General features: G+C 45.6%; 1 protein-coding gene across 1 annotated transcript in view; it reads right to left on the bottom strand.

The window, feature by feature from the left end:
* Positions 1-7,769: 7,769 nt before the first annotated feature.
* Positions 7,770-10,743, bottom strand: part of KLF11 (Kruppel-like factor 11) — a gene marked incomplete at its 5' end in the record, with an annotated part of 4,874 nt that continues 1,900 nt past the window's right edge. The window contains 2 exon segments of the mRNA XM_010185217.1: positions 7,770-8,074; positions 10,071-10,743. The exon segment at positions 10,071-10,743 is cut by the window's right edge and continues 36 nt beyond it. Of these exon segments, the coding sequence (XP_010183519.1) occupies positions 7,770-8,074; positions 10,071-10,743 (978 nt within the window).

The raw sequence follows: 10,743 nt of genomic DNA, 5'->3' as shown, positions 1-10,743 counted from the left end.
AAACAAAGACATACCAGAATTAAAGTGTCATACTAGAACAGAAGTGATGAGACATGGTGCTTTGAAAGAAGACCTTTTTTGTCTTAGCAGAAGAAAAAAGCAGCAGTAACATTTGGCTCAGATCTCACTTAAGGAGGTGTTGCATGAAATTCATGTTCCTGCCACTTAAAACAGGCCAAATTCACTCCTCGTGCTGTGCAAGCCTCCAGGTCTGAATCTGGCATAGTCTCTTCAAATGTGTTCCCCAGCATGGGATGTAAGATGACAAGGGAAGTAAGCCCACCGTCCAGTCCATAGGCAGTGCCATCCCAGAGTTCAAATCCCACCACTTGAGCAAACGAGGCTCCTGGAATGCAGAGAGGATCCAGGGAGCAGAGGATTTGTACAGGCCCTTTGGGGTGGGGTCTCAGCATCGGTGCCCTAACTGGGGCTCCTTGGCCTGGATCCTCCAACAAAAGCAGAAGGCACATCCCTCGTGCTGCCTTGCTGTGACCAGTGATCATCCGTCTTGAGAGGGACTTGTACACTACTGAAGAGCAGCTGTTTGTAGTTGGTTTTCAAAATTATCTGTCCTGGCCTTCCTGTTTATTTCTTGTAGTTAACCTAGAAGAAAAATCACTACATTTTACCATTAGCTGACTGCAAAGTAAAACAGAAAGTTGGCTTTCCAAAGAAAACCATATATTTTCAGTGCTCCCTGACAGGGAAGCCTAGTACTTTAGGGTTTCTGCCTTTATTTTACCCACATCTTAATGTATTATGAGTAACTGCTTATTATCAGAAGTAGAAAAATACTTTATTTCTCTCTTCAGCTGAAGCATAAAAGACATCAGATGAAATCTTCACATGGATTGTGTAAATGTAAGAGGAAACAGCAGGTCACATTTTAAGATGCTGTATTTTGACGACTTTGTAATTCCTGGTACTTGTGAACCATAAGTAAATGCACATAAATAAATGTGTCTGTACTCTCTGTAACCCTCAGTAAAGGCATCAAATGTATTAAAAAAGGCTCTCCTGCTTACATGGCAACTCATCTTATGGTACCTGCGGAGACTAAGCAAAACACATCCTTGGAGGACGGCAGGAGGGATGTCGTGAGCCATACACAAGATTACAACCCTGGCACAGGTAGTGACACTCCGGTTCCCTTTCCCGCAGCAGCCGTTGGCAAGGCTGGCCACTGCGCTCTGCCTGAGGGCTCAGGAGCTGCTGGGCAGCAAGCAGAGGTGGGCAGCAGAAAGGGAGCTGACCTCCTGCAAAGCTACACCAGCTCATAGGCAAGATCTCCCAGCACACCAGCCAGGGCACTTTGATACCTTGGTGGCCCAGAAGTAGGTGTAGTAGGAAGTAGATGCCCTTGCATAGCTTGGGAGAAGTCAGGTGAGCCCTCTGGAGCAAGGGCTCCCCAACCCTCATGAAGAAAAAAAAAATCAATTTCTTAATGATAGCACTTTATTTTTTGATAAGAATGGCCATATTTAGACCTACTGACACTACTGAGCTGTGGTAAGAACACAGCCTGTTTCTCTGCAGCATGTCAAGCATCAGCAGTCAGATCTCCCAGAGCTTGTATTAGTTTTCAGCAGCTCTCAAAGACCTACTGGGGTGAGCAGAATGTACCTGTGGAGACCTGCTGACTCCAGCACTGTAGGTGACCACAGTACTCCATACTCTTGTTTTAATTACTGTAGCATTTCAGATTTCCCTTCAATTTGGATTTCATTTTTTCAACCAGGACCTTCCTTCTGCCAAGGCTCCCCAGAACCTCTGGTATATGTGGGGAGATGCTTTGAGGAGCTCAGTCACAGCTCCCCCACCACAAGGTAGGCCAGTATCCTTTTGGGTGGCCTCCAGTGACACAGCACACCAGAAGGAAAGCCACACCACTGTCAGATCATGCTGTAATACCAGCAGACAGGGCACAGCAGCAGCTGCCCCCACACCGGGTAGAGCACGCAGCTCCAATCCCCATGCATGGTGTGGGAAAAGACCACGGCTCTGCCCCTCCTCAGGGTCACCCTTGCCCATGCCCTGCCTCCCCTCACAGAGTTTCTGTCTCTGAGGCTGCATTTGGTGACCAGCCCACGTAACAGCTTTACAACCAGTTTCAGGCTGTCCTAAAGGAAAGCCTAGAGAGTAACAATTTCCCAAGAAGTGACTAATGATAAAAAGATCTAAACTGAACATATTCTCATTAGGCTGCAAGAAAGCTCTCTTGACTGAACACAGCAAACCACTAAGCTTCTCAGGATAAACCATAGCGCCTCAAGATAGGAGGTCTTTATAGTCCACCTTCATCTCTAGGACACTGAATGCTGGTTCTTTCGCCCAGCGTGTGTGAGGATGGCTCCCGTATGTATCTGCCAGCATCCCATTGCCAAGACCTCTGAGAGCGGAGCAATTAAAGCACCATGTCCAGTGCCCTGCTGTCATCTACTTGCTTCACAATGTTAGAGGAGAAAAGAGAGGATGTTTTTACCTAACCTTCTTCCTCTGATGATCAAACCCTCACAAGCTGTCAGCCAAATCCTTCGCAAACACCCACCCTAGGAGCTGAAACAGAGCTACTGCCCCACACAGGGTGCAGCCCTGAAGTTGCACAACATGAGCGTGGTGGAGCTCCCCACCGCACTTGGCAGGGGAAGTGGAGCACCAGCTGCCTGGCACAGACTTCATCCACAACATGATTTTTCCCCCCCTGCCCCCACTCTGGGCACAGGATATGGCAATTATTTGCACAGGGTGAAGTGAGCTTATCTGGACAACAAACAAGAGAAGAGAAATCACTCTGAACTTAAGAGAGACTATAAGGGAGAAAACTAAATCTGAAGTATTCTTCTCATCTAATAAAAACTCTCCCAGGAAAGGGTATGCTCCAGCTTCCTCAAGTTTTCTGCACATGCAAGAACTGCCCACGGCCTTCTGCACACAGCAGGATGTTAATGTCACCCGAGTTTCTCCTCCTACACTCAAGGACTGAAGCAGAAATTAAGGAAGGCTGCATTTGGCAGAGGATGAAACCCATCTGGAAAGAAAATGCACTTGCTGCAGGGAAGGCAATCCCACAGACCGCGTGGACTGCGAGCAGATGTCGCTGAGGCTTTGCAGTGTCCTCCCGAGCCATCCCGCAGTTTTCTTAGCCTGCAGGTTGTCGGGTTTCAAGCCATGACTTACTTTCTGCATGCAGGGAAGACGTTTGCCTTCTCACAGCCACAGCCTGCCTGCCTCAAGCTGCCTTGCCAGACATGAACAGAAGGTAAACAGGCAGATGGGCTCACAGATTAAACTTCAAAACCAGTTAGAAAGTTACCCCAGCAGATGAACTCAAGCCAGATGCAACTCTGAGGCAGGATTTGGCTCACGAGAGACGGCAGATGAAGTGCCACCTTCATCGTTCACAGGATGTTGAGCACAGCTTTCACAGCTGGAACTGGATGGTGAGCCCGAGCTGTAGCCCAAGCCAAAGGAGCACACCAAGCATGCAACCACCCAGCAGCACGGGCCACCTCTGCCCACCCAGCACTGCAGCCTCAGAGTGGATTCACCCTTCCAGTATCCTAACCGCAAGCAGGTCAGTGCCCATCGGTTTGCAAGCAAAATGAGGCAAGCTGCCACTAAGCTGAAGGTTTGGCTGTACAACCACACACAGCAAAGCAATGCTGGTCTAACTGCAAAATGTAGCATTAAACCAATTGACATGTTTGAGCGCACATACATTTTTCTTTAGTAAATTAATAGTTTTTATGGATTTAGAATGGCTACAAAGACTTTTGCCTGCATGATGCCTGCATTAGCAAAGAAGTGGCTGGAAAGTCTTCCCCATGCGAGAGCTGTTTTCTGTCACAGGATGAAGCTGTTCCCGAATCTGACCCTATCAGGAGGCTGCACATCGCAGCTCAGACCATGGCCTGGTTCTAAGGAAAAGCAGAAAAATGAGCACAGAACTGTGAAATCCATTGGTGTATTTCATGTAAGCAAAGTGAGGCAGACAACATGAAAATTGGAAAAAAAATAATAGGTATTGTTTAGGACATGACTAGATGCTCAGAAAAATCTTCCTTGAAAAATAGTAGTAGGAACAGACAGGTAGGACATCTTCCCCTGGGAGTCAAAAGTGTTCTGGGAACCTGCAGAGCCCAGAGGCTGAAGAGTTTGTGCTGCTCTGCCAGAGCACTGCTGCCACAGAAACACTTTCCCAGTTGTTCTCCTGAGGGGAAGCAGGACTATCCATGGGATCTTTTTTCAATCTTCCGCACACTTGCCAGAACAAGATGCGCTCTTCTGAGGACAGACTTGAGTCACCACTCCCAGTTGGGTCTCCGAGCTCTGACTGCAGAGACTGAGTCACCTGGCAGTGCAAGGCTGCGACAGAAACTGGTGTCACTATATCCTCTCCTCCTCTTCTCTTCCATTAAAATGTGACCCTGCTAGAATCAAACATTGCTGAAACAGAGGAACTGGTCAGAGGGAAAGAAACAGAGATGCTTAAAAATTTAAAGTAGTTGCTGCTGCTGTCACCATCGCTGGACACCTCTTTCCCAGCCAAGACCTGGAGGTGACACCCAGTCTGCCAGAGCGACTTCCCCACCAGAGCGCAGGTACATGGGAACTAGAAGAATGAGGGCTAATGCAGCCATTTTTTTAGTCAAATTCTCACCTCTTCTTTATTTCCAGCACTTATGCCATGCATGGCTTGCAACACTGACAGAGCAGCACTTGGACCATCACCTTTTGTTGACAGCTTCTGGAGGCCAAGCTAGAACAGAGTTACGAACCCCAAGACTCTTTTTCAGACAGCATGCAAACACCCAAAACCCTGGCGGAGGTGTAAGTGCACTAGCAAATACACAAGAAACATTGTGTAAAATTGTAAATGGACAAGCACTGGTCAATTTACTACAGGATCCAGAAAGTCCCAGCTTTACAGGTAAGCGAACGAGCAATCCCCAAGGTCTTCCACTGGCCTAGATATATAACCTAATCCAGATGGATTTAAATAGTTCTGAAATGGATGTGTATAAAACCTGAAAATTCACAATTGTTTGATTATTTAAAACGGGTCACATTACATACTTTTTATTTAATAGAAGTTTAAAAACAGGTACAAAAATGTGATTCCATTTCTTTAAAATATAGTCTCAAAATAAAAAGACTGAACAATATAGTTCAGGCAGTAAAGTGCAAAGAGAGCAGCTATCCCAGTCATGCTTAATCCATAAATAACCCTTACACAGCAGGAGGGAGCAGAAAGACCCAACCGAGCAGAGGCAGCTGTACTGCGGCTCAGCTGTTCACGCACTTCCATGGGAGAAAGAGCCCCACGTCCCACACAGGTAAACCTAACCAAGAGGGAGCAGTCGCTTTTCTGCATCATGACAAGCACGCAACACACTTTTTAAAATTCCGTATTCTCCAGTCCATTATTTCCCCCCCCATCATGCAACAAACTAACACAACAATTTACTAAATTATGACACGAGTTTCAAAACTGTTTCGCTCAGGTGAACACCATAAATGCTTAATCTGTTAAAAAAAAAAAGTACTAAATTTGCTACTGGACTGAGACAGGACACTCTTCCCCAGTTAAAAGCATGCTAAAATGGCATCCAAAAGTCAAACTTCTTGTTCTCAGGGACTTCTCTGAGCAGTAACAAAAAGGAGCAGCAGTCTCTTTCTTCACCACACGAATTTGGAAAACTGGGTACCGATAGAAAAGAGCAACACCACAAGCATCCACATCACCAGGAAGAGGGGTTTCAACCAAGCCCTTCGGAGAGCACAAGCGAGGTTTGTAGACGCACACACACTCGCCAGCACATATGCTGCAGGCAGGCAGGGAGACTGCAGCGTGTTGAGAGAATGGGGTGTGGACACTTTAAAGGTCAGGCACAAACACTTTAGTACACTTAGCACGATACTCCAATTTAGTGCACTTTGAAAACTTCTTACTCTTAATTATAACTATACATTTAAGTGTAAAAAATAACATATTCCTCCTTCAACTGAACCAGGTCTCTGCTGATTCCAGGGGAGTGCTAGCTGAGATCAGCATGTACATGAGTCTGCATGTACATAGACGAGAACCTTGCTCTGCCCACACTGAGGAGCAAGACCAGGATTTTAGAACAACAAAGCAGTGCAGGAGAAAGCGCATTTCTAATCAGCCACATTTTACACATCCAGGAAAAAAGTCCTCCTCAGTGCTCAACTAAGCTTCAGTGCAGGAGTGGCTGAAGGGAGAAGAGTCCAGAAGGAATAAACACTACAGAAACATTTCATTCAGCAGAGGAGCTGTCTCCTGGCAAAACACCACATGGTGCTTCACAGCACAACAGTTCTACTGTCAGCTCTGTCACAAAACACGTGCACATCCTTCCGCACCACGGAAACTGAGCAGTCCAATTGTGCTACGGGCATTTTGTTTTATTACTCATACCATGCCATTACAACACAGCACTCCTGCAGGCAGCAATTCCACTTCTCCACCATATTTACACTTGGTGTAAAAGAAAATCCATTCAACAGGGAGGGTATCTCATTTAATAGAAAAGGGTGATTTTACACAAAGTACTGTGGAGAAATATAAGGCCACGTGAAGAGTATCATCAAGTTGACATGGTGGCTATTTCTTAAGTCAAGACATGTTTAGTACTTCCTCCAGTGCTCTGATACAGGTAAATAAAAGCCTTGAACAATTTCCTATAAGGTGCGCAAGCATCCACAATACAGAAAAAAACCTTAATTTTCTATTTCTCCCACATTCAAAAAAAAAACCAAACCAGAGACCTAGCTAATTACTCATGGCTTCTCTTGCCATTTTTGCATTTTTCAGTAGATTTTGAAATGCTGGTTTAGTAGGGCTGAAAGTAAAGCATAATTTTTAGTGTCAGTTTCTAAACAGCGTTTGTGCTTCTGCCTCCCTCAGAGCAGTCTGGCTCCTCCAAACTTTGCTCTGGCAGAGTGTGGATTCAGGAATGCTCCATATGTCAAACTTCTACCAAAAGTCACAACACCTTCCACTTGCAAAAGGTATGAATTTATAAAATGTTGAGGATTTCAACACTTCTTTTTTGAAAGAAAGTCCTTCTGGTTTGTTTTGTTCTAAAAATGATGACGCACTTAAATCCCAAAGCTCCAATGTCACCTGCATAAGAAGGGTGTAACAGCACCAGTCCATTGCAGGATCAGGATCTGCAAGAGTGAAAATCCCAACTATGAATTATCAAATATTATGCGTTTACAAAATGCTCTGAATGTAATTCTTTAGGTTTAGTGAAAAGGAGTTTCCAAAACTCTGGGTCTCATCCTGCACACCCCTACTAACACAGGTCAAGTAATTTGCCTGCATATCAAGAACAAAATGAATAAATACAAAATATATTTGGTATAGAAAATACTAGTATAAAAATTAAAAATCACCCTGTTTTACTGTCCATGAAAATATTAACAGCAAGCATTACAAGTGACTTTTTTAACCTATTGCCAAAATCACCTCCGAAGAGTTCTGCTTTCCTGAAGTGCTGGTGATTGCATTTGCCCAAGTATTGAAAAACAAAACAAAACAAAACAAAAAACCACCAAAACAAATAGGGAAGGGAGAAAAAATATGATAGATTTCTCACATAGCATTATTAACAGAGGACCTAAACTGAAGGAAACTGAACTATGCGCAAACATAGGGGAAAAAAAGCCATTGTCAGTTCTGTTGTAGCTGTCAGAGCTCTTTCTGATCTTCAGGAAGTTTGTAGAGGAGGCGCTTCCTCACGCTAGCCCTGTCCGACAGATGATGGCATGGGGATGAGCATACTCAGAGCACTGCTGCTTTTCGGTTTCTCTGCTGTGGCAATCCTGTTGAGTTTGCCAACCTCTGCCTGCCAGCTGGGGACCTTCTTTGTGGTCATATGGCGGCGGGTGTGCTTTGTCAAGTGATCGCTGCGCATGAAGCGACGCTCACACACAGGACAAGCAAACTTCTTCTCTCCCGTGTGAGTTCTACGGTGGCGTGACAGTTCATCTGAGCGGGCAAACTTCTTGTCACAGCCTTCCCAGTTGCAGCTGAAAGGCTTTTCACCTGCAAGACATAAAAGAAGCATAACTTAGTTTTGAGAAGCTGTGGTACAGTTTTATCAAAAAAATAACTTACATTCTGCCTTGCAAAAACTGATGAATTCCACAGAACTGCTCATGAGCGCAGCCAACATTAGCTTAAGCTCAAGTTGTGTTCCAGAGAAAATTCATAGGTATTGTTTCTACGTATTCCCTCATGTCTCTTTAACTGTTTTTTAATCAAGTCTATGTTTTTAATTGTCCAAAACTCCAGTTTCAAAACTCTTCAGAAAGCTACCTTATCCACCGACTGAACTAGAAGCAGCCCCCTGCCCCCATCCCTGTGTGACCACAGCTCGTCAGCTGCTGCACATTGTCAGCAAATACTGTGGGCAAACAGGAAGCCTTGACTCAAGCCTCAGAGTCCTGCTGCTCTTGAGAGCCAGTCCTACACTCAAACGCACTGTCCCAGCCAGTGCTAGCAAGGCACGGCCCGTCCTGCCATCCCCTTGTCACTGGAGGTCCAACAGACAGCTATGCCCAGGAATGACAGCAGCCAGGAAGGCTGTCCACATCAGCTTCTGCTCATCCTGGGTGACTGCTTACCATCAGACCTATCCTACACAATGTCATCTACTGCCTGCAAACCCCACAAAGCTCAGGATAAACATCTACCACATGACCCAAATCTGTGGTAACACTTTGGAGAAGAACAAGTGTCCAGCAGAAAGGAAGCACCACAGGAACCTTGTTCTTATTTCAGATGTTGAGAGTAACGTTCTATGTCTGGTATGCATGATACCACCTAGCCACTCTGAGCAGGACAAAAGTGGGAAGAGAAAGCTAAACCACTCTGCCCCCCGATTCAGTAACATGGACTCGCTAGAAAGGGCTCAGAGTGCTTCACCTCTGTAGGTGTCCTTAATCATGGTACAGCGACACGCATGGCTCCTCTGTGGATCAGCAGCAGCATGCGCAGACACTTGTTGCTAGCCCATGTTTATCCTGCAGTGCCAGGTTAATTCTGCAGCCTGCAGCACTTACGCTCAAGCTAGAAGCATCAACTACCTCTGAGCTCTGGTTTACAGGGATTATCGGCTTCATACAGGGTCTAAGCTGTTTCCCTAAAGGAACTGTAAGACAAGCTGGCAAACTAATGCAAATCCTGCCATGGAAGCTAACATCCAATAAACCACACTGTCTGTGGGGCAGAGGAAGGGTGGGGAGAAAAAAGCCAAGGAAAAACAAAATTAGACAAACTTTTGAAGGGGCTATCCTGTACCATCTCCTACTACGCCTGTCCTTCAACATAAAAAATAGTCCCTTCTGAGAACTCAAAGTTAGATTTAACTTAACAGGATCCTGGAGCTAGAAAAAGGGTAAGTAAAACACATTTATACCATCTCCACACTAACCAGATTTTATGGAGCAAATCAGCTCACATTAATTTTCATTTACCTTTAAGATTCTCTTTCTGTAAGTGAACAGACTGCTATGTTCCTGCAACTGTTCTACTTCCTAACACAGTAGCCCAAAATCTTAATGCAATCCCATTTAGCCTAGACAGAACTCAGGGAAAATGCATGATTTCTGACTTTTCTCTTTTCTTTCATTCATGTAATAATTAAGACCAACTACCTGTACTACAGTTTGCTTACACCAGACCTCTCCATGCCTCAAAAAAGGGGACTGGTGCAATTCATTTTGCTCTAGGCCAGATGGCAGGATTCCACTAAAATCTAAACACACACACACACACACACAGACAGCAAAGCTTTGCTCCAACTAAAGCACGTGAAGTTCAAATAACGCTATGGGGTCAGCCAAGGTCTCAGAACAAAGTCTGTCTTGTTTTGCTCGCCCACGAAGAATGAACATTCTTCCCTTCTCCGAGATGAGCAGAAGTTTCCTGATCAACTGCCTCTTTCCTTTCCTACCCCCTTTCCCCCAGAAATGTGCATTTTAGCACCCCAATGCAAGCCAGTGCCAGAGTGACAAAGGATCTGCCGTGTTGTACACACCAGTGTGGGTGCGAAGGTGGGCTTTGAGGTGGGAACTTTTGAAATAGGTTTTCTTGCACCCAGGGAAGTTGCAAACATAATTCCTCCGTCTAGAGAAGTCCATCTGGGGGGTACAGCTTTGTCCAGAAGCAATGAACACAGGAGCAGGAGCAAGGGGCAGTAACTTGGTGTTCCCAACAGTCATCACTGTTTGCGGGCACTGTGGTGCCTGTGTGACAGCAGTCTGTGGAAGCACCAACATGACAGTCCCCTGAGGCACAGAAGGTCCCATGAGAACAGGCTGAGGGAGCGGGGCTCTCTGCGGTAAAATAGGTTTCATGGGAGTTGAAACTGTTGGAGTTGAAGGCTTGACATAGGCATTGATCATACCGCTTTGTCCGTTTAAAGGGATCATTTGACAGAGAACTTGAGGGCTTGAAATGGGGGCAGGTGTCACTGGGGTAGCTCTTTTTTGCAAGTCGTTCTCACAATTCTTTGGTAAGTGGGTCTGCGGTGAAACGGGCCGGACTGGCAGTTGTCCTTTATTGGAGTCATGTGCATGAAGTTGATGTACCGGAGAGGTTTTGTTAATTAAATCCTCTCTGGCGCACATGTCCTGTGGCAGTCTGGAATGTCTTCGGTCATCCGCTCCACACCAGTCTCTGGAAGTGCTGTAGCCTGAAGTTACCTTAGT

This window comes from Mesitornis unicolor, unplaced genomic scaffold, assembly GCF_000695765.1.
Source record: "Mesitornis unicolor isolate BGI_N332 unplaced genomic scaffold, ASM69576v1 scaffold30475, whole genome shotgun sequence".
Lineage (NCBI taxonomy): Eukaryota > Metazoa > Chordata > Aves > Mesitornithiformes > Mesitornithidae > Mesitornis > Mesitornis unicolor.
The sequence above is the reverse complement of the archived record's forward strand: the minus strand, read 5'-3'. Positions and strand labels throughout refer to the sequence as shown.